We start from the raw sequence: 23,065 nt of genomic DNA, 5'->3' as shown, positions 1-23,065 counted from the left end.
GGTGAATGTGTGCTATTGCTATAAAAAGATCTAGTGCTCAAAAGCTAGTGTGAATACGGTTTTCTGTTATGTGTTTATCTGCTCCATGCATTGATCTACTACATGACAGTTGTCTTTCCTTTATTTTACATATTGCTCCATCCAGAAATTTCCATTTTTGTTGTAAGTTTTGTGTATATATGATTCATTACTTGTCTAGATACCTATATAAAAATACTGTAAGGATTATGCACCTCCACCACACCTAGGGAGGTGGGTTAGAAACAATAACATGGAAAAAAATTAGATAACAACTGATATTAGTATAGCATCCACAGTTTTCAGGATCGCTAAGCTCACAGGCATGGGACAAGAAGACATTTCAAAGCCAGAGATGAGATGGAAGGGCAAAGACAGTGACATATCTCTGTAATGCCAGAAATAATTTCTACTAAACTTGTCACTGTATAACTTGCTGTCTGGGAAAAATGACTTTGTCAGTATTACACCCATATGTGTGAAGGTGGGAGTGAAAAAGGCTGACAAGAAAGCATAACTCAAGAACATCTGGAACAATTTCAAGCAAATTTGGTAAGTACATGATTTATTTACTTGTATAAAAATACTGTGGGAATATGATACTCCTATGTGAGGGCATAGGGATCAGATAAGGTGGCATGTAAAACTGTTGGAAAACAGCCTGTTGGTATTTCTTTCCTGTACTCTAGTTGACTTGAAATTATTTAAAAGTATGGAGTGCAATGTGTCTTTTATATGCATTGCTCAATGCTTCGACCAAGTCACAATGAGCACTCCAGCGAGCCAATAATTTTGTCACTGTCTTTCATGCCAAAGATAATGCTACACAGCTCAACACCTCAGATACATTTTACGTCCTCTCTGAAGTTGCATGATGTAAAGCTTTGTAGAATCAGATAGTTGCCTGCCTGAAATATATTTAACTCATATGTGTGTGAACCAAGAAATAAACTTGTATTTTATAAAAATGAATGTTTGTCACCTCCTCCTAAACCACTGGATTGGTTATGTTCGAACTCAGTACATATAGCATTTACTATCTGGAAAGAAGCACTGTGTAAAAACCACATTATCTTCCAAAGGGGTGGAGATGACACATAAGAATATCTCAGGAATGTCTGGAGTAATTTCAATAAAATATTGCACATGCATGACTCATTATTGGTATTATTAGTATACACCATGATCAACCATTTCCAGCAAACACAAGTAATCACCCTTACGCCAATAATCTGGCATTAGCGAGTCAAGAGAAATCTTTTGAAGATGTTGAAACCCACCTGCCAGAGTCGAATGTCTATTACTTCAACAATCAACTTCATCCAAACCTAGCTAAAACCCAACTGCATTTGTTTCATCTTAATCATGTATTTTGCAAACTTAACATCACATGGCAAAGGATATAATTAGTAAATAGGGCTCATCCAAAATATCTGGGAGTCACTCTGGATCATACTCTCATGTACAAGCAGCACTCTGAGAATATGAAAATGAAGGTGGAAGCCAGAAATAATATCCTCTGCAAGATCACTGGGGCTCTCAATCACAAACCCTCAGAAAATTCAAACTAGCCATCTTCTTTGAAAACCCTTCCACCTCAGCAAGAACAGAACTGGATGACATGGAGGTCATGCAACCACCTTCCGTCTGGAGTTGGAAGTAACCTCCAGAAGTTGCACTTCCTTGTGCATACCACCAACTGCGACTCCAGAGAAGAACATACCAAGGAACACTTACTGGTCTGTCAACTATGCCCTGCATCTTGCACAGAAGAAGACCATCTGCTCATGATTCCAGGTGCAATTGAAATTGCATCATTTTGGGAAACAGTAATGTAGCTTAATAATTTTTCTCTCTTTTGTTTTTAATGGAAATTATTACATATTGTATTTGCTTCTGACTAGAATGAATAACATAATTTGTATAAAAATACTTTGTGGGTAATACACCTGTACCTACAACCTCTATGAGTGGATGTGAGGATGAGAAGCTGAGACATGTAAAAATGTTTGATAAGGACTAATATTAGTATTGAATTGATAGATTCTGGGGTTGTTGATAAAGTTTCACTCCTAGATGTGTGTGTGTGGAGGGAAGTGGGGGGAGGGAGGAGTGCAAAGACAGTGACATATCAGCCCATCTCTGTAACACCTGAAGCAATTTCTATCACACTGAGTACAGACATCACTTGCAACCTGAAAAAATTACTATGACAGACTCACTAGCATCCCTATGGCTGAGAGTGGGTGTAATTACCTTATGGATGGGAATGGGGATAGGGATGAGAGAGAGAAAGAGAGAGAGAGAGGGTAAAATGACCTGTTGGTATTTTTTTCTTGTCTTTAGTTGACTTGGAATACTTGAAAAGTATGATGTGTGATTTGTCTCTTATCTGTGCTGTTCAGTGTACCAATCAGGTCACAAGAATGAACGTAGTAGTGGCCAATAATTTTGTCAATATGTTTCAAGACATAAGATCATGCCATACAGGTGAGTACCACAGATAAATTACCAACCTCCCTGGAGTTGTATGGTGTAAAACAGCAGAGAGTCAGACATACATGTGTGCAACATAAATGACAAATACGTGGGGAAAGTGGCAGGTAAAAACTTAGTTATATAAATAAGTCCTCCCCACCAAGTAAAAGAGGTGTGTAGCAGCAGAAAGGAACATAGAAAAGGACAACAAACTGTCAAGTTTTTAAACGAAGTCATCCTTTGGAGATAGCCCCCCCCCCCCCCCCCCCCACACACACACATACACACACACCCCTGCCATGAATTACAGTTTTGTAGGGATTTATCTACAGAAAGTGAGGTAAGATTCACAAATTAAGTCCCTATGGAACTAATTAAGAAAAATTATTCTGCTAAGATATTCTTTGTCTGTGCCAAGATATTTGTGTAAAACATAAAATTCTCCTTGGCAAACAACAATGTTATGGCATTAATGGCATCTCTATTGCATAGGCGGAAACCTTTATAACACAAAGTGGAGGAGTCGCAAGAAATAAATGACCCACAGAAATAAAACTAAACTCTGCAAGAAGGAATATAAAATTATGGAGCTTCATAATATTATCTATTTTGATCTTACAATCACTGATATGTATTCTCAAAAACTGTGTGTGAAATGCAACACTCACCAATGGACCTCCAACAGCTGCCTCTAGCTGCTGACATTGTTTGGAAGTGCTTGAATCTTGCCATACAGGTGATTCTTTCACTGAGAAACAGCCACTTAACTGTTCATGCATGAAGCGATCTGGTGAAAGTGATTCCAAAACTTTCTCACTTCCACGCTGCCAGTAGACAGATCCATGTTGCTATAATTGGATGAAAGAAAAGATTTTAGGTCTAGTTATTGCATGTGGTTGTTGCATGTTATCATCACATCTGTACACAATAAGTCCCATTCATTTTTCAAAGATATACAATGAACATCAAACTGGGGAACAGGGAAACTCAAAAGGTATGCTGGACAATCTAGTAGAGTAATGCCTCAGACCAGTATTCAGTAATCCAGATATAGATACAAATTAATTCAGCAAAATGTTCAAAGTCTTAGCAATAAGCATAATTATTTATATACCACTGCAGAGATAACTCTGATGTTTTAGTTACAAGTGAACATTGGTATACAAATGAACTAATTTGTGTATGTCAGCCACTGTCCATGATCTTTTGCTCTGCCTTCAGCAGAAAAGAGAAACATAGCAGTGTAGTTGCAGCTCTAATGCAATAGATGTAAGTACTTTCACCATAGAGGGTAGAAGAACTAGCAGCAATTAATTGCAGATAGAGGAAAAAGAATTTGTTTATTATAGTCTATATAGACCTCCCTGTGATAACCTAGATACTTTCTTTGAAATTCTTAATAAGCTGCTTGTTAATATAGACAGTAAATACTGCAATAAAAACAGCTGGGATAACATCACCAACTGAAGATATAAACAATGACTTACTGTGTACTGACTCCAGCTAAAAAAACCTATTGCTAGTACTTGATCTTTCCTGATAAATGAATGAGCCCCCTACAGAGGTCAATACCAGAAAATCTTTACTGGCAACATTATAACTAAAATGTCTCACTTTACACGTAATGCATCAATTTTGAAACTTGCCATTTCTGAATTTCTGAAAACAATGCTTTTCAATTACTGACAGAATCTGAAATTCATTACATCAGCAGGAAAAAATTTCATGAGAAAAACTTTAAGACTTTTCCACTGTGCAGTGCTAAAGGATGGTAATAGTCAGAAACTATAGACAGAATTCAAGAACTATCATGATCATTACAAACATTTACTATTAGACACTAGAAGCAAAAAATCCAGTCACAATGTGAAGAAACTTGAATAACACTAGCATTACTGTTTTGGAAGTTATAAACAGCTTCAGTGATAGTGATCTTAATGTCGACTATAAAGGGAGTATCATCAAATATCACAGTAAGATCACAATTGTTTTTAAATGAATACTTTTCTTCTGTTGAAAAATTCTTCAATGACCACTTCAACAATGTCCAGTATAGATATGAGATCATTCCAGTTAAACAAAGCATGTACTTGGCCCCATCTAACAGCAAGGCAATAAAATACATAGTAAGGACACAAAAATCCAAAATCAGCAGGCTGTGATAGGTTGTCAGGCTATGATGGGTTGTCTATCAGCACTTTCGAAAAGTCCACAGAGAGCAAGTCTGATGCTTTTGCCACACCAGTAAATGATGTTAACTGCACCCAGTAGCTTCCCAAACAATATAAAAATAGCAAAAGTAACCCAATTTACAAGAAATGTGAAAAATCTAAACCTGAAACCTACCAACTCATTTCAATTTTACCTGCATTTTCTAAGATAATTTAAACTAATGACAATCCTGAGTAAATAGAAACTAATATTTGAAAATCAGAATGGCTTTGTGAAAACAAGTCAACTTTAGTAGGCCCAGCACAGATAATTGATGAAATTATAACTGCCATAGAGAACAAGGAGTATGTTACTGGAGTGTTCCTTGATCTTGAAAAAGCTTTCGATTGTGTCAACTTCATCATATTACTTGAACAGCTGTGAAACTTGAATATTATAGCAACTTGCTATGACTTGATAAAACAGCATACAAGCAATAGAAAACATTTTGTGTTGCTTAAAACCAACAGATGGTCAATCAAATCCAAAATTACTATTACCAAATATGGAGTACCTCAAGATTCAGTGTTGCAATCCCTTCATTTCTTGATTTATGTTAATGATATACTCTTCTTGTAACTCAAGAAATATACAGGTGCTGTGCAAAGTCTTATCACTGAAACAGTTAAGTGTTTCAATGAAAGCATCTAAATGTAAGTGCTTCAAAGACTGTAACAATGGAATTTAACTCTTGGAAACAAATAGAATTTAGTAGGAATTGACATTGGAAAAAAGGAAAAATGGACAAAATTCTTGAGATTCACAGTCCAGGACAACCTCATGTCGGAGGTGATATAGATTTCTTAGCCTGTAAGCTATTTAAAAACATATTTGCCATAAACATGACTACCATATATTGTAAAGATATATATGTGTTAAAATGTATATCATTCATTATTCTCATTCAATTTGAACTATGCAGTATAAATATGGAATGCAACAACACAAATCAACCTAAACACATTACTAAAACTGCAGAAAAAAAGCTTTCATTATTATTTGTGGTGCCAAGCGCAGATACTCATATCGGAGCTGGTTTCCAAAATTCAGTGTGCTTATCACTATAGAACTGCAGTTAGCCTACACCCTAGGTACTTAAAACCTTACAACTCTCCCTATTAATAAATTAAATGACCAGCTCAAAAGAATTTTAACAAAAAACTCATTTTATTCTATAGATGAGTTCTTTATTTTTATGAAAATGCTTTACAAGAATATCGGGCTCACAGTTTTGGGCAATACACAAGCAATCTAATGATAATAAAAATTTCTAATACTCTTTCTTACATATTAACAAACATAAAGTGTACTGAAGTGTCAAAATGATGGTTAAACACAAAAGTTTAGTTTGTAAACTGTAAACTGAAATATTCAGAAGAATAATCTGTACAATGTCCTAAAGCTGTATTATTTCTGGGGATTGTATAGGGTTATTCAATGTTGAATTATTATTATTATTTCTTTCCTTTCTCAGACATTATGTCTGGTTAAAAATGGAAAGTGATGCGGGCCTTATTATTATTATTATTATTATTATTATTATTATTATTTTATCATTATTATCATTACTATCAAATTGATAAAACTGACAAATTCTCACTACAGAATAGTGTAAAAATTTTATGTTGGGCCAAAACTGTAGATAACTACATTATTACTAGCTCTAATCCCAAAAGACAATACCACATGATGACTGACACATCAAACTTTATTATGTCTAGAAAACAACTTATAATGGGTACACTAGCCATAGAGTGGCTCACAATAACAATATGACAACATATATGCAGAGGTAAACACGTAACTGAGTCAGAGCTGGCTGGGCCTGTCCCTAAATGCTGACAGCCAGCCAGTACAGTGCGTGGATGAGAGACTATGTGCACATCCACAAGTGGTGGCCTCCAACATTTGTCAAATTTCCTGCTGGGTCTGCCAACTTCTGTGGGGTGCTTCACAACATTTGTCAAATTTCCTGCTGAGTCTGCCAACTTCTGTGGGGTGCTTCACAACTGCACACCAGGATCTTGGCTGTGGATCTATGTGGGTCACTACATTCCTTTGCCCCATTGGGGGCAGAGTATTGCTGACCCAAAATGTGAGTTGTGGATGGATGTGATGATGGCATCCACATCCATGGAGACCCCAGAGGGGAGAGGAGTGTGCAACCCCCAGCTCTTGCCACAGATCTGAGGATACAGAGCAAACTTGGCCAGTGGGAGGAGAGCCCCATGCACTCCTCCCCCCCCCCCCCCCCTTACCCATCAAAACATGATGGGCAGTCCTAGTTGGGATCCATGGGGATGTCCAGCAGCAGTGCAGAAAGTGGAGGCAACACCACTGCAAGTTCAGGTTCCTCCTGTGACATTGAACCAGCAAGGGATATGCACTCTTGCTGGTGTGCCTCCAGAAATGCTGCCAGAGGCTGTGAGGCCATAGGATTTTTGTGTGGAGGTGCTGCCACAGGTGGGAGAGAAGGCTGGAACCCTTGTAGATAGGCAGCACCCAGTGACGGGGATACTGGCATAGGTGGTGTGGCTCACCTGGATGCAGAGCTGATTTTGATGGCACCAGACCTCATGGTCACCTGTCCATAGGGTGTAGACATGGTGGACATTCTGGCACACTATGACTGCTGGTATCCAGTTGGTGGCTCTGATCAAAACCACACAACCAGACTGTCAGCCACAGCTTAAAACCTGGTACACCAGAACAAAATGGCAGGTGAGATCCAGGACAGCCTCTGTGTCCTTGACTGGCATCTGTGTAGAAGCTCTGCTGGGCTACAGGAACCAATAGGAGCCATCTGATAGGCCATCAGAAAAAAATCTAATGCCTCTTTGGTGGGGAAGTCTTGCAGATATTTTTTCTTCTGGGACTTAAATGTGCAAACCATGAGCTCGGTCTACCTGTTAGATTGTGGGTGAACGAGAGGGAAGCAAATATGGCAAATGCCTGACTACACACAGAAACACATAAGACAAGAAATGTGGTCATTGTCAGAAATGAGGGTAATTGGAAAACTCCCACAGAAAATTTTTTTGACAGAACTTGAATAGGGTCTTCAATAGTGGCCATGGGGCACTTGACCATAGATGAAAAATACACAAGCACTTCAATGACAGTCAGCCAGAACACATTCAGAAACAGACCGACAAAATCAACATGGATTCGTTTCCAGGGCTGGGTTGCCAGAGGCCAAAGAGAGAATGATTACCTGGGAGCCGCCTGTTGACTAGCACACTAGGGACATGCAGCAACCAAGTATTTCAGCTCTTGGTCAAACCTGGGACAGTAAACATGTATGCAAGCAAAGGGTTTGGTTCAGGAAGCACCTCAATGCCCCTTACATAACAGCTGTAAAACCTCCTGCCGCAAACTCCCGGGAATGACAACTCAGGGAACTGCATTGTCTGAGGAGATGAGGATGACCCCCTCTAACACTGAGAGATGATGGCACAAGGCAAAGTAGTTGTGAAGTGGATCAGGCGAGTGGCCCAGAGGCCAAGAAGACCAACCCTGTTGGATGAGGTTGACTACCTGTCTGAGGACGGCCATTCTTGCCTTGGTGACTTGGGCGCTAGTGATTGCAAAACCATCAACCGTTTGGTAGGAGGAGACATACACTGAAGACATACACTGATAAGCCAAAGCATTATGACCACATGCTTAATAGCTTGTCTGTCCCTCTTTGAATGTAAAAGACATCACTGATTCTGCATATCGGGTATCTGACAGTTCGTTGGTAGGTTTGTGGAGGTATGTGGGATTAGATTTCTATGCACAGGTATGCAATTCACATAAATAACAGGTCGCTGGTTTGTGTATGCAGTGATGGTGCCTGAAAGTGACCCACATTCCATAGGATATACATGAGGCAAATTTGGTCATTGAGAGATCAACATGAGTTCATGCTCCTCAAACCACTGTAACACATTTCTAGGTCTGACACATTGGCAATTATGCTGCTGGAAGATGACATCACCATTGGGGGAGACATCAAGCATGAAGAAATGCAGGTGGTTCACAGCTGTCAGCAGGTCTTCGATTATTACCACAGGTCCCACGCAAGTGCAGGAGAATGTCTCTGCATAGCATAATACTGTTCCCACCAGCCTGTGTACATGGCATGTTGCATGTTTTGAGCTGTTGTTCACCTAGATGACAGTGTTTGTGGAGACAACCAGTGACCTAGTGTAGCAAAAGTGTGATTCACCCAAAGATTGATGGTCGAATACCAATGGTCCCATGCCCACTGCAATCATAAATGACAATGTCGTTGGGTCAACATGTCAACACATAGAGGTGGTCTCCTGCAGAGCTCTATGTTCAGCAATGTACGAGGTGCTATCCAAAATTTTTGGGACTGGTGCTACCATCTGTTGAAAACCTTACCTTTGGACTATTGGTCACCATCACCCTCGAAGTAGTTCCCATCTGCATGTACAAAACCAGTCCCAGTGCTTCTGCCACTGGCCAAACATTTTCTGGAAGTCCTGTTCTTTGAGGGCAATGCTTCTTGAATCTTCTCTAGAGTGTCAAACTGACAGCCTTTTAACTTGAGTTTCAGTTTTGGGAATAGCGCAAAGTCACAAGGTGTCAAATCTGGCAAGTACAGTGGGTGGGGTACATCCACCATGTTGTTTTTTGCGAAAAACATCCTTGTGAGCAAGGACATGTGACAGGGAGTGTTGTCATCATGCAGCAGCCAGTTTCCTTGACACCAAAGGTCGGGCTGTCATCGCCGCACGTTTTCATGGAGCCGTCGCAAACAATTACAGTAGTGTGCAGAATTCACTGTTTAGTTGCGTGGGACAAATTCTTTGTGCACAATTCCGTTGGTATCAAAGAAAATGATGATCATGCTCTTCACTTTGCTCTTCACCTGTCTCGCTTTTTTGGGTCTTGGAGAGCCACTCAAACATACGCATACGGCTCATGCTCTGTCCCCCAAACATTTGTTGAATCATTGCAAGGGCCTCCATAGCGCTTTTCCCAAGATTCACACAGAATTTGATACAACCACACTGTTCTGTTTGTGGATCCATCGTAAAATCGCCACACACCAAACACAGAGCATTATAGAAATCACTGTGGACACACAGCATGTCCTCCCAGCTGAATGCCACTCTGCCCACTGACTCATCAGATATGCAGCTCTTGCCACCTAGCGGTGCAAAGATCTACTACTCCTACTTTCCAGATGGCAACACCAGTCCCGAAAAATTTTGGATTCCACCTCATAGATGAGTGGTGTGCTCCAAAACACTTGTGCATGCACCAGCTTTCAGCAGACACACCACAGATCACTGTCTATCCTACTTTACAGAGCACACAAGCCGCTGAACCCCAAGTTCTATAGTGATTCATGGACGTCCAACCATTTAGTACCTTGTGGTAGTTTCACTGTCTTTCTACCTCTTTCTGTAGGCACTCACAACAGTAGCATATGATATTCAACCAAATTTGCCATTTTTGAGATACTTGCTCGCAGGCTGTTCTTAAAAATAATCTGCCCTTTGTCAAAGTTGCTTATCTCAAAGGATTTACCCATTTGCAGCCAATATCTTCACTAGAGTTGATCCCCCATCTATGTCTGCTCCACTTACATACTTTTGTTACCACATCACCTTCCCAAAATGCCACAGTGTCACTGTGGGCAGTGGTCATAATGTTTCGGCTTATCAGTGTACATGTCACTTATGACGAATTTATTACTACATTTTGATTTTGTATGCCCTGAATTAATGGATATTTTCTAGATAGGATAGGAACCTTGGAATTATCTGACATCACAACTGATTATTATATAGTGTATGTAATGAATGTGGCTGAAGTAATGAGAGTTTTATAAGTTTTCTAAGTTCAGGAGGGCAGTGCATTTGGCTGCCATGAGTAACTATCGGTTAATGACATCCCTTTTTATTATTCAAGATGATTGTGTCACAATCGCCAGTCATACTGTCAGCCACACATACAGAATGTTGGTTTCAGCCAATAAGTACTACATCTGTAACAGGGCATGAGTTACAACTTGAGTTGTAAATATCTCATGAAGACCAGACTAGTATTAATTAGCTCATGGTTTAGTTCACATCAGCACTTTACCCAAAAAGTAATTCATCTCAGGGTTTAGTTCATGTAAGTATCTTATTCAAAAAGCAACCCCTTGTGCAACAGAGAGCATTTATCTGACCAACCGTGGATGCAGCTCACAAAGGGAAATGAGGCCACAGCTTGAAGGGGTGGGGTTATTCTGAAGGTGCCGTTTGTGACTGGTGTGGAGGATCAGTCAATGAGACATATTGCAGAGTATCACTCACTACATTCTTTTAAAAGTGGTGGTGGTCTGACACAGATAATTTGATCTACCTGTCAAATTTGAACACTAGCCTATATATGAATTGTGTTTGTACATGTCCTGTAATGCTTTACTGTACTAATAACAACAATTATTATTATTATTATTATTATTATTATTATTATTATTATTACATAGTGCCAGAAAAAAATAGTAGATCTGGAAAGACGAAATCGATTTTGATCCGGTGACAGCATATCCCACCTGGGGGATAAGAGATTACTGATAATGGTTTCAGCCATCTGTGTCTACCCTTTAATACAAGGGGAGTTTGAAAAGTCTGTGCAAAAATAAAAACTACTTACGTGTTTGGGGTGAACCTTTTTTATGTTTCGACATAGTCTCCTTTTAGACTTATACACTTCGTCCAGTGCTGTTCTAATTTGTTGATCCCTTCTGAATAACAGGAATTGTCCAAGTCTGCAAAACAGCTATTAGTTGCCCTCCTCATTTGAATAAAATCTTTGTCCCGCCAGTCATTTCTTCAAATTGGGGAACAAATAGTAGTCCAAGGGAGCCAAGTCTGGAGAATAGGGGGGATGTGAAATGGGTTGGAAACCTATTTCCATTAATTCTGCGACCACAACTGCTGAGGTGTGTGTTGGTGCACTGTCATGATGGAAAATAACTTTTTTGCAGTCCAATCACCGGCGTTTTTCTTGCAGCTTGGTTTTCAAACAGTCCAATAACTATGAATAATATGCACCTGTAATATTTTTACCCTTTTCCAGATAGTTGATGAGGATTATCCCTTGCAAATCCCAAAATACAGTCACCATAACCTTTCCGGCCGAAGGAATGGTCTTCGCTTTTTTGGTGCACTTTCTCCCTTGGTAACCAATTGTTTAGATTGTTCTTTGGTCTCAGGAGTACAGTAATGTATCCATGTTTCATCCACAGTGATGAAACGATGCTTAAAGTCCTGCAGATTCTTCCTGAACAGCTGCAAACCATCCTTGTGACGCTTCACACGATTCTGTTTTTGGTCAAGCATGAGCAATTGCTGAACACATCCTGAGGATAGCTTTCTCATCTCCAAATATTTATGCAAAATATTATGTACCTGTCAATTCGCAATGCCCACGGCACTAACAATCTCATGCACCTTAACTCTTCTGTCATCCATCACCATATCATGGATTTTATCAACGATTTCTGGAGTCGTAACCTCCACAGGGTGTCCAGAACATTCAGCATCACTTGTGCCCATATGGCCACTCTGAAAATTTTGAAACCGCTTATAAACTGTTCTAATCGAAGGTTTCAGAGTCACTGTAATGTTTATAAAGCTTCTCTTTAGTCTCCTGAGGCGATTTGCCTTTCATAAAGTAAAGTTTAATCACCACACGTAATTTTTTTTTCGTCCATTTTTGACAATCACTTGACTTCATTGATTCACACGAATGCCAATCACAAAGAAATAGACCAATATGGCTGAAACTTGGTGTTCGTTCTTTCCAAAGATGCTACTAACTAAACATGACCTCAATACGTGCCGGTGGTGCCATCTCTTGGGCTTTTCAAATGCCCCTCATAGGGAATGCTCACAGCCAAATGGCTCAGTGTGGTGCAAATGTGTGAAGCAAGTAGACAACCAAACCATGAAGATACACTTGTGCTTCCTACAGCCAACTGAGCAAGTTTGAAAGGGGGCAAACTGTGATTTTTCAAGTGGTGAGACAGTCCTTTCAGGGAACTGCCACATAAGTTTGACGTGCTGTGGTTGCTGATATCAGCACAGACACTCGCCATGATCATCGTATTGTAAGAGGAGCAATGGCAGATTGTACAAGTACCATAGCACAGATAAGAGAGTTTGTGAGCCCAGACGTGTCAAGACAACTGTTGTGAACTGGTTATTAGCAGTGGTACTACAAGCCTGCACACCTCTAGCCCATCTTCCACTCATGTCACACCACTGACATGCATGGCTCGACTGCCTTCAGAGGATCATTTGGAAGATGTAATGGGCTGCCCTGGTCTTCAGCAATGAAAGCAGATTCTGCCTGCACAGAAGTGATGGTTGTTTGTGCTACAATGTAGACCCTGTGAGTGCTCTCTTGTAGAGTGCATTCATCCAAGACTCACTGGCCCTATCCCAGGCCCTGCAATGAGCTACAACTCTCATCCACCTTTGGCGCTTCTGGAGGATATGATAATCAATGCTGGTGCATGTAGAATGTTGTTAGACCCGTTCTTTTCCCACTCTTGTCACAGGAAGGTGATGTGTTGTTCCAACAGGATAATGCTTGTCCACATAATGCCCATGAAACTCAACATGCTCTGCAAGACATGCAACTTCCTTGGCCACCACGTCTCTGGATTTGCCTCCAATTGAGCACATATGGGATACGATGGAACGAGAAGTGACTCATATGACATACCCAACAACTCTCACAAAACTATGTGTACAGGTTGAGCAGACACAATATAATTTATCCCAGGACAGATTCGCCATCTGTACCATCAACTGGTTGCCAGAGGCAGCACCTGCATTGCGACTTGTGGAGGCTACATCACTTACTAACATGGGTGATTGAGAATGGGTCAGTACCTGATACCTCAGAACTGCTTGTGCTATCAATCTGTAAATGTAATCATTTCATACATTCCATATGCACTGTTGCAACAAGAAATCTTAAGTGAACTGGAAACCTTTAAAGGGATGTACTATTTTTTTTCCAGCCGTGTATAATAGGTTTCTTTGGAATATGACCCTGGAAGGAACACTAGGAGGCACTTAATGTTGTTGGATGTTCACATTCTTCCTCCACTCATGGACAATATATATATATGCAAATAAATATACACTGCTCACCATTGAAACTGACGCTTAAAGAAAGATTTTAAATAATGAAATCTCTTATTGTGGCTCTGTAGTATAGTAGGAAGAAGACATGACAAACGTATGTCATTTGTTGGTATATAGAAAGCAAAATTTAGTATAAGGCTTTCTCAATTGCTCTGTGAGAACTGCTACAACACAGTTAGGCTCTGGCTCTGAGCACTATGGGACTTAACTTCTGAGGTCATCAGTCAACACAGTTAGGCATCAAGTCAAACTGGGCTTGAATTATTGATATAGACACATTCTTACATGTTGCTTCAACTCTGTTCCAGAGTTCATCAATCATAATGGCTAATGCCATATCCTAGGCAAACTATAACTAGATGTTCTCAATGAGTGAATTGGCAAATGTACTGGCCAGGATAACAGTTGAACACTCTCCATATAGAGGTGGGTTAGGACTACATGCGACCTTGCATTACCTTGTTGAAAGATGTGTCAACTGAATCTACAACCTTGTAATACCTGCTATCCAAATTTCCAGCTGTGCTAACAAGAGGGGTTGTGCTGAGTACCCAAAGACACCCCAGCCCATAGCACCGAGTTCTTCACCCATATGACAGTTTTCCACATCGTGATGCTGTATTCAGTACTACAGCATCACAATGTATTAGTCTGAAACTTGTGATGCTGTATTCAGTACTACTCTGAAACAGTACTACTCTGAAACTATCACATGGCACCACTCCGGTGTCCAGTATTGTCATTGGACACTGCACCGTTGACATATGTCTCTGCTGCCACATCAAGGAAAGCTGTACCAATTGTTGCTGAGCTGATAGTCCACAGTCCTCCACATGTCTTCCCACTGCACATGTGGGTATTTGTCATGCTGCTAACAAGTCCATTTCCTGACTGTGGCTGCATGATCCTGCAGCACTGAGTGAACAGTAGGTCTATCCTATCAGGCAGTAGTCACATTGTATTGTTGAGGTCCTGCATGGGTTTCAGTACGACTGTTCTCTAACCCATGAATTTCATATTTACATAACAGTCATGTGATCCCAACCAACAAGAGCAACAATATCTTGGAAAGGTAAATTGCAGTCACAACAGGCCACAATCCTTGATTTGGTAGACACTGCTCCTTCTTACAAGAGGCATAACATGATCTCACAAACAACCAATATTAAAGTGTAATTTCTACATGAGAAATCCACTGCATAATTTGTCTTATAACAGAACGTAGATGGTATTACTCTTACCTAATTTGTACAATTGTACTGAAGGGGTAATGATTTGCATGTTCAAGCATGTTATACACTCCATGGCAATTTGACATTTGTTGCATGCTGCCTTCGTGGTGTTGCAGTTTTAATGGCCATCATGGTAAGTACACAGGGTATGACAACATAGCTTCCTGATTTCAAAACAGAGTGAAACCCATTTTATGCATCAGATTACTTTTATTTTTTAAAAAATTATGTACGCACATAACTAAAGTTTTGTTTTACACAGTTCTGAAAATCATATCAGGTAGGAGACGCTCCCCATGGCCAATACACTGATTAAGCCAATTTCTAGTGTTTCTCATGATCCTTACCAGCATAGCAGCAATTTTGTTGACAGTTACTGCCTGGATATTGGCCTTCAGGTCTTGCAGGCTCCTAGGACAGGTGACATAAACACAAGATTATAAAAACCACCAAAACAAAACAAAAAATTGCAGGAGCCAAATCACCCAAGTTGGCTGGCCACTTCGAATTGCCCATTATTGAGATGAAGTGTTCCAATAAGTTTTCCCTCAAAGCAGCCACTGATGCCCTTGAAGTGTAAGCCATTGCTCCATCCTGTTGGAATCAAATGTCCCCTTAGTCCAAGTCATCACATCATGGCCAAAAAAAAAAAATTCTCCAACATGTCCACATATCATTCTGAATTCACTGTTACTGTGACCCCATTTTCTTCAAAAACCCAGGGATCAACAATCCCAGCTGAGAAAATTGCACACCACACTGTAACTATAAATGACTGCAGAGGGCCCTGAAGCATTTCTTGGGGGTTGGGTCAATCCAGTAACACATATTCCATTTGTTGACTCATCCAGTCAAGCGAAAATGGGCTACATAATTGAAAAAAAAACTGCGTCCTCAGGAACTTTTTTGAGAAGTGCCTCACATGTGTTCCTCTGAGACTTGAAGACACATTTGAAGAGTTCCTGCACAATCACCAAATTGTATAGATGATAATGAAAGTCATCATGAAGAATTTGCCTCACTGAAGAATCAGAATGTCCAAGGGTAGATGCATATCTGCATGCAGTTTGCCACAGGGATTGCAAGAGTGAAGCTCTCACTGCCTGAATGTTTTCACAGATCAGATGGGTCCAGGGACTCCAGTTCTTCATTTTGTCATACTTGCAGTTTGTGTGAACATAGTGACCCGTGTAACATTTGATTTCCGTTCCAGAACACGGCCTAACAGGACTACATTGAAGTGATTTCAGATGGCATGCTGGGTTATGATCACGGAGGATCCATTCAAAAAGTAGGCCTTGATGGCAAACACATGCTCCTCACTGTTCCATCACATGATGGTGACTGACCTGGAACAGAACAACACTTTAGAACTATGCCTATCAAATGAGACCACCCCCACTATGACTGCTACAGCCCAAATGGCATGCATGTCAAAGAAGGAAGCTATGTTGCTGCACCCAGGTATTGGGGGTGTCACATACCTGATTTGATTTTCAGAATCACTTAAAACTAAATTAGATATGTACCAACATTATCAAAAAATTCTGATTCATAAAATGGTTTTTACTGCATTTAAAAATCAGGAAGTTATGTTGCTGTATCCTGTATAATGTAGTATGGGACAGAAAAGTGGTGTGCCCCTTTTACTGCTGCTTTAATAAATAACAATGATCTATGTTATCTTACTTCCTGTAATACGTTGATTTGGGTTGATGCCAAAACTAATATATCAGAAACTCTCATAGAAAACCCAAAAGGAATAACTTGAAATGGTCACATTAATTTAATCACAGCAAAGGCAAATGTTAAGTTTTAATTCATTGGCATAATGCTGAGCAGTTGTTTTTCTTTTAAAAAGAGTATCATCCAGGCAAAACATACCGTATATTTTTATGTATTTAAAACAGAAATATTATACTTTAAGAGGCATATGAATATTACCGATGATAGATGATGAAATTAGTGACTCCAAAAAGAAATCACTGCTTTGCTTAAGACCTAGTTTTTAAAGACCTAAACAAAAATTCAAGTATTGTATGTTTTCACCACATACGAGTTGTGAGTATGTAAGGGTGTGTGAGTATGTAAGGGTAGAGCAAGAACTGCATATATCATAGAAGAAACTATCCACTGGTCTTCCTTAATAGTCAATGCAAAACCTGTACCAGAATGGATGTAATAGCTATGTCATGAATGCAAGACCTTGTGATTATCCAAACATAATATCTCTACAAACTCTAAGTAAAGGTCTAGTAATGCTTACAAGCCTATGAATTAATCCTTTCATAGCTTACATTATGCATTTTTAGAATGCACTTGTGATTCTTTATTTCTTGATCTGTATTAGTTTGTCACATAATTTGAAATGTATTTCAGCTTTTTATTTTCCTCGTCTGTTGATGTGCAGCAGAGGCTTTCCACGCATCTTTTTTGCCTATTTTCACTAGAACTTCTTCATCTCAGACTGGATTTGTCCACTTAATTTTTAATATTCATTCATAATAGAATGTATCAAATGCATTCAAGTTTCCATGTATTGTTTTTCCACTGCCCAAAGATAATTCAAACACTATACTGTGCTTTCGAAGCAAAACATCAAATTCTGTTCTCAATTCTATGCCAGAATTTGATGCCAATGGGTCTGTTTTTGTTCTTTTGAACTGTCACCCATTTCAGACTCACACTTTACTACAAATACAATTTTTACACTTCCTCTGCTGATGATTTCTCATTTTCATTTTTGATGTTTAGCTTCTAATCATTCTCCTTTTCATTATTTTTCATCACTTTCATATTTTCCATTTGTCATTGCACCAATTCTTTGCTAGAGATCTTATCTATTCTGTTCAACAGTTCATACCAAATGTGCATTGGTTTCAACAAGATGAGCTTCTTCACTGTGAATGTTAGCAATGACAGGCTGTTTGTTCCTTTTGCAGTTTTACTTCTTTTTGGAAATTCTTTTGTATTATCTATTGTTTCCTCACATGACTTCAACAATACTGATAACAAGCCATAATCCTACCTTACTCTCCTCTTAAAATTAGCCTTTCTTGATTTTCCACTTTAACTAATTTTTTGTGGGGACTGAAGATTATTTGCCTCTCTCTGCAATATACAATCAATATTTTCAGTGTTGTGAACATGTGGTGCTGTAACAAAATTTGTAAGTGGAGCACATATGAATGGGGAACCATTCTAGTGTCAATATTTGCCGTAAGTCAGGAAATCCATTGAGAGACAAGATTCTGAGAAAGGGCACATCATTATGGCCTAGCACCTGAGAATGACCTTCTCAGAAGCAGCAAAGCTGGTGAGCTGTTCATATGCTTCTGTCGTGAGCATCATGTAGCTAATAGGATAGTCAGTAAAATCAGCACATGGATATCAGAGAACTGATTAATGTTTAATTCTAACAAAAGGCAATATGTATAGTTTTTATACCTATACCTGTACTCTGCAAATCACTGTGAAGTTCACAGCAGAAGGTAAATACCATTGTACCAGTTATTTGGGCTTTTTCCTGTATCATTCCCATATGAAGCCTGGAAAGAATAATTGCTTAAATGCCTCTGTGCATGTTGTATTTAGTCTAATCATGTCTTCGCGATTCCTATGGGAGCAGCACTCAGGAGGTTTTAGTATTTCCTAGATTCATCACTTATAGTTGGTTCTAGGAGCTTTCCTATTAGGCTTTCATGGAATAGTTTGTATCTATCTTCAAGCTTCTACCAGTTCAGTTCTTTCAACACATTGATGATGCTGTCTCATGGGTAAAAAATCCAAACATTTACACATATGAGATAAATTAAACAATGAAACATCCATGATGGAATAATGACAATATTATGAAAAGGATAGATTGCTACTCACTATATAGAAGAGATGTTGAGTCACAGGCAGGCACACAAAAAGACTGCTAACACGTCAGCTTCCAAGCAAAAGGTCTTCTTCTAAAGTAGACAACACACATGCACACTAGCATACCTCACACACACATGACCACTGTTTCTGACCACTGAAGCCAGACTGCGAGTGGCCAGAGGCAGTAGTCGTGTGTGTGTGTGTGTGTGTGTGTGTGTGTGTGTGTGTGTGTGTGTGTGTGTTTTTGCTACTTTCGAAGAAGACCTTTTGACCAAAAGGTCAGATGTTATCAGTCTTTTTATTGAGCCTTCATGTGGCTCAAAATCTCTGTATGGTGAGTATCATTCTATCCTTTTCATGAAAGATAGCTTAAACATTTGTGATAAGTTAAGGCTATGTATGTAGGACCAGGAATTCTATCTAGATGTGTACCGTACAGGCTGTTTCCTTTGAATTAAGCCATGTATGTTGAAGCTCTGACATAGTCTTAGAGTTTTGCTCACATGCTCAACTGAATGAGCACTGTTTGTGAAAAGCGTTATATGATTTTAAATTGTCACAAATAATCAAAACAGTGTTTACTCAACCAACAATAAAAGAAGAGTGTCTCATTTCCTAGATTCAGTTCATACCACATGATAGATATTGAAGCAACACCTTCTGAAAAAAGTTACTTCATTTATTTTATTTTATTCCAGCCCCACTTCTAGTTTCCTTCTGCCATATTTTTCAAATAATTCTTGCAGTTCAAAATCACATGTACATTCAACATCAAGCCCTCTGTATTGTAATTCATGAAACATGGAGGAACTGTAACCATTGCACATGCTACACATGCTTCAAATGCACAATAAGTAAATCTTTACAAGCACCATGAGAGTTATCACTAATGAAGTGAAAGGTGTTACCTTCAGTCAGGACAAAACACCCTAAGATGTATGAGAGAATTGCTGAAATAGACAGTCATGTCATACCAAGAAAAAAATAAGTAGCTCCAGTGTTCACATAAAGAGCTTTAGTGGAAATGCAGTCATCACTATTGTACTCATTAGCAATTGAGCACTGCAAGCATGCAAAAAACAGCTGGGATGGTAAGCATGTTGATCTACTTATTAGTCACACAAAACTACAAAATTCCTCTGGTTATATTTGCTGACTGAACTGTTGTTGTCTCACTCACTCTGCAACCAATAACACTTCAAATCACTATACAGCCAGCCATTTTCTATCTAGATGCTTCTTCAGGCCTTGAAACTCATCCAGTGAACTGCATGCCACTAGAGTATTTGTTAGTACGGTAAGCTTGGAATCCAAGACTATAATACAAGACCAATGCTTTCTAACACTCTCCTAATGAATCGCTACTAACAAAGGCAAATTAAACAGGAAACCTGCTGTTTTCTGTTACTATTTCTCCTTTCTTGAAGCAGTTTCCATATAATATGTGCAGGAAATGCCCACTGAGTCCATCATGTTGAAGAATTAAGACAGCTGTGGAGAGAAAGAACTAGAAGTCAACGTTCTCATTAGCCAAGAAAATATGAGTAAATACCACTTTCAGAGGGACTCTCTCTCTCTCTCTCTCTCCTTTCTCTGTTTTTCTATCAGTCTGCACAAACAAACACCACACCAATTTAATATGTTAATTAAACAACATACAAATTCTTAAATATCTTATTACTTCATCATAAAAAAGTATAGAACTGTAAAATAAATATGATAATGGAAACTTCTTGATGGAAAAAAAATAAAACAGGAATAACGGTAACATTCAGAATACAGTTGAAGCAATGAGTGATCAATAGGCACATAAACACAACTAAAAACATTGTTAAAACTTTGAACACTGTCATTCTTCAGAGCTAATTAGTACAGAAGATACATTCATACACACACACACATACACACACACACACACACACAACACACACACACACACACACACACACACACACACACACACACACACACATTAGTCTGAAAGTTTAGTAATGTTTTCAGTCTCTTTTATGTGCCTGTTGCTCCCAAAACACCTCAACTACGTGATTAACTGTAAAGTAAATATATGGAACAAATAAATATCATTCTATACAGATTCATCTTCTACTTCTGGAACAGTAAATAACCAAGAATAAATCTCAAACTTTATTACAATTAGAGAAAATAGCCATGTAAAATGAAATAAGAGATTATAGTAATGTTAATAACAACAAGGAGACCAGGTTTAAATGTTAATTTCTTATAATGTGGTGTATATTTATTACTTGGTGATTATGGCAATTTCAGTTATTGTCAAGAGAAAATTGCTGTCTGTTGATACATTCTGATGACATGTGAAAGTGGCACTTCCAGGTTGGGGAGGTGCACAGGCCTCAGACACTATCAGTCCACTGGATGAATGACAAGGGTGGGTCAGTATGCCAGCCAGCCTGAATGTGCTTTTTAGACAGTTTGCCACATCCAACTAGATGAATACCGGACTGGTATCCAAGTCCCACCTCAGTTACACAATTTACAAACATTTAGGAAAACATTTGCAATCTCTCACATGGATAACACTGCACGCAGACACCTGGGGTACACATATTCCCTCCCCGGTATATGGAGAGGACAGGGGAATAACATGGTGGTGACAGGAAGGACATCTGCCCACCCTTATATTAACCATGCACACAGTTTTAATCTGCCAGGAAGTTTCATATCAGTGCACACTCCGCTGCAGAGTGAAAATCTCAGTCTGGAACATCTCCCAGTCTGTGGCTAAGCCAAGTCTCCACAATATCCTTTCTTTCAGTAGTGCTAGTTCTGCAAGGTTTGCAGAAGAGCTTCTGTGAGGTTTAGAAGGTAGGAGATGAGGTACTGGCAGAATTGAAGCTGTGGTGATGGGTCGTGAGTTGTGCTTGGGTAGCTCAGATGGTAGAGCACATGCCCTCGAAAGGCAAAGGTCCCGAGTTCGAGTCTCGGTCTGGCACATGGTTTTAATCTGCCAGGAAGTTTTGTAATCACAGTTGTTGTCCCTGTTCCCCTCACATCTCCCAAAACTATAGTTCTCTCCCCTCTTCCCCCCCCCCCTCTCTCTCTCTCTTCTCTGTTTCTTTCTCATAAGTTTAAATACACCCTGCCCCCCCCCCCCCTCCCCTGCACTCATTCCCTACTCCTCCTCTTTCTTCTCTCATCTTTGGCCCTCTCTAACAATCACGGAGTACATAATCATTTATTTTTACTTTTAAAGAGGATTATGATGCCTTACTTGTTCCAACTGTATCATAAAGAATATTCCTACAGTGAAGATCAAATTCTCTTTAGTAACTAACATTTGCATAATGTTAATTTTTTTCACCACAAGGCAATTCAACTAAAGTAGTTGTGTTTCCTACAGACCTCATACTTGTAGTGTGGTGGAAAAGTAGTACAAGGTATGATCAAAAAGTGATGGGAATTATTTAATTTTGTAGGCTTTTTTCATCCGATTTTCAAATATTTTTTTTATCTTGTTGGTACACATGTTCCTGATGTATACTTGCATTTTGAACTGTTTTGAATGTTTAGTTTATTATTGACAGTCCAAAAAGTTATATGTGTTTTCAAGTTACCAACAAATTTTTACTTTTGGAAAAGATGGATCAAAGAATATGCATTAAAGGTTGCTTGAAAATGGAATAATGTGCAGCACTACATTCAGAATGTCGACTGTGGCTTTTGACAAACCAACTATAAATAAGGCAAGAGTTTATGAGTGGTATAAACATTGGCTGGACTCAGACACTGTGTAAATATGACTGTGGTGGGATTGCTTACTTAAAGATAGCTGGCGCTACTTTGAACAGACTCAAACATGAACTTGCGTTAATGGCTACTCCTCACAGTCAATGGGCCACTTCAGTGGTAACAGCACACAGTCCCAACAGCACGTTGAGAATTTAAAGTGATGGAAAACGCTCAAGCTGAAGTGGAAAGTTACCCGCTATAGACCCATAATGAACTCTTTGCAAAATTAGGCCATGGCAATTATTCAATAAAATCAATCTCGCAAAGGCACATCTTCAAACTCTCCTGGATGCAACATCACAAGCTCACCCACTGTTCAAT

General features: G+C 39.2%; 1 protein-coding gene across 2 annotated transcripts in view; it reads right to left on the bottom strand.

Annotated features, from left to right (window-relative positions):
- Positions 1 to 23,065, bottom strand: part of LOC124619886 (xylulose kinase-like) — a 148,295-nt gene that overhangs the window by 86,407 nt on the left and 38,823 nt on the right. For both annotated transcript variants that reach the window (XM_047146514.1, XM_047146515.1), the window contains exon 4: positions 3,165 to 3,344. In XM_047146514.1, coding sequence (XP_047002470.1) covers positions 3,165 to 3,344 — 180 coding nt within the window. The remainder of the gene's footprint in view (positions 1 to 3,164; positions 3,345 to 23,065) is intronic.

Source organism: Schistocerca americana, chromosome 6 (assembly GCF_021461395.2).
Source record: "Schistocerca americana isolate TAMUIC-IGC-003095 chromosome 6, iqSchAmer2.1, whole genome shotgun sequence".
In the NCBI taxonomy this organism is placed as follows: domain Eukaryota; kingdom Metazoa; phylum Arthropoda; class Insecta; order Orthoptera; family Acrididae; genus Schistocerca; species Schistocerca americana.
This window is presented reverse-complemented; position numbering and strand designations above follow the sequence as displayed.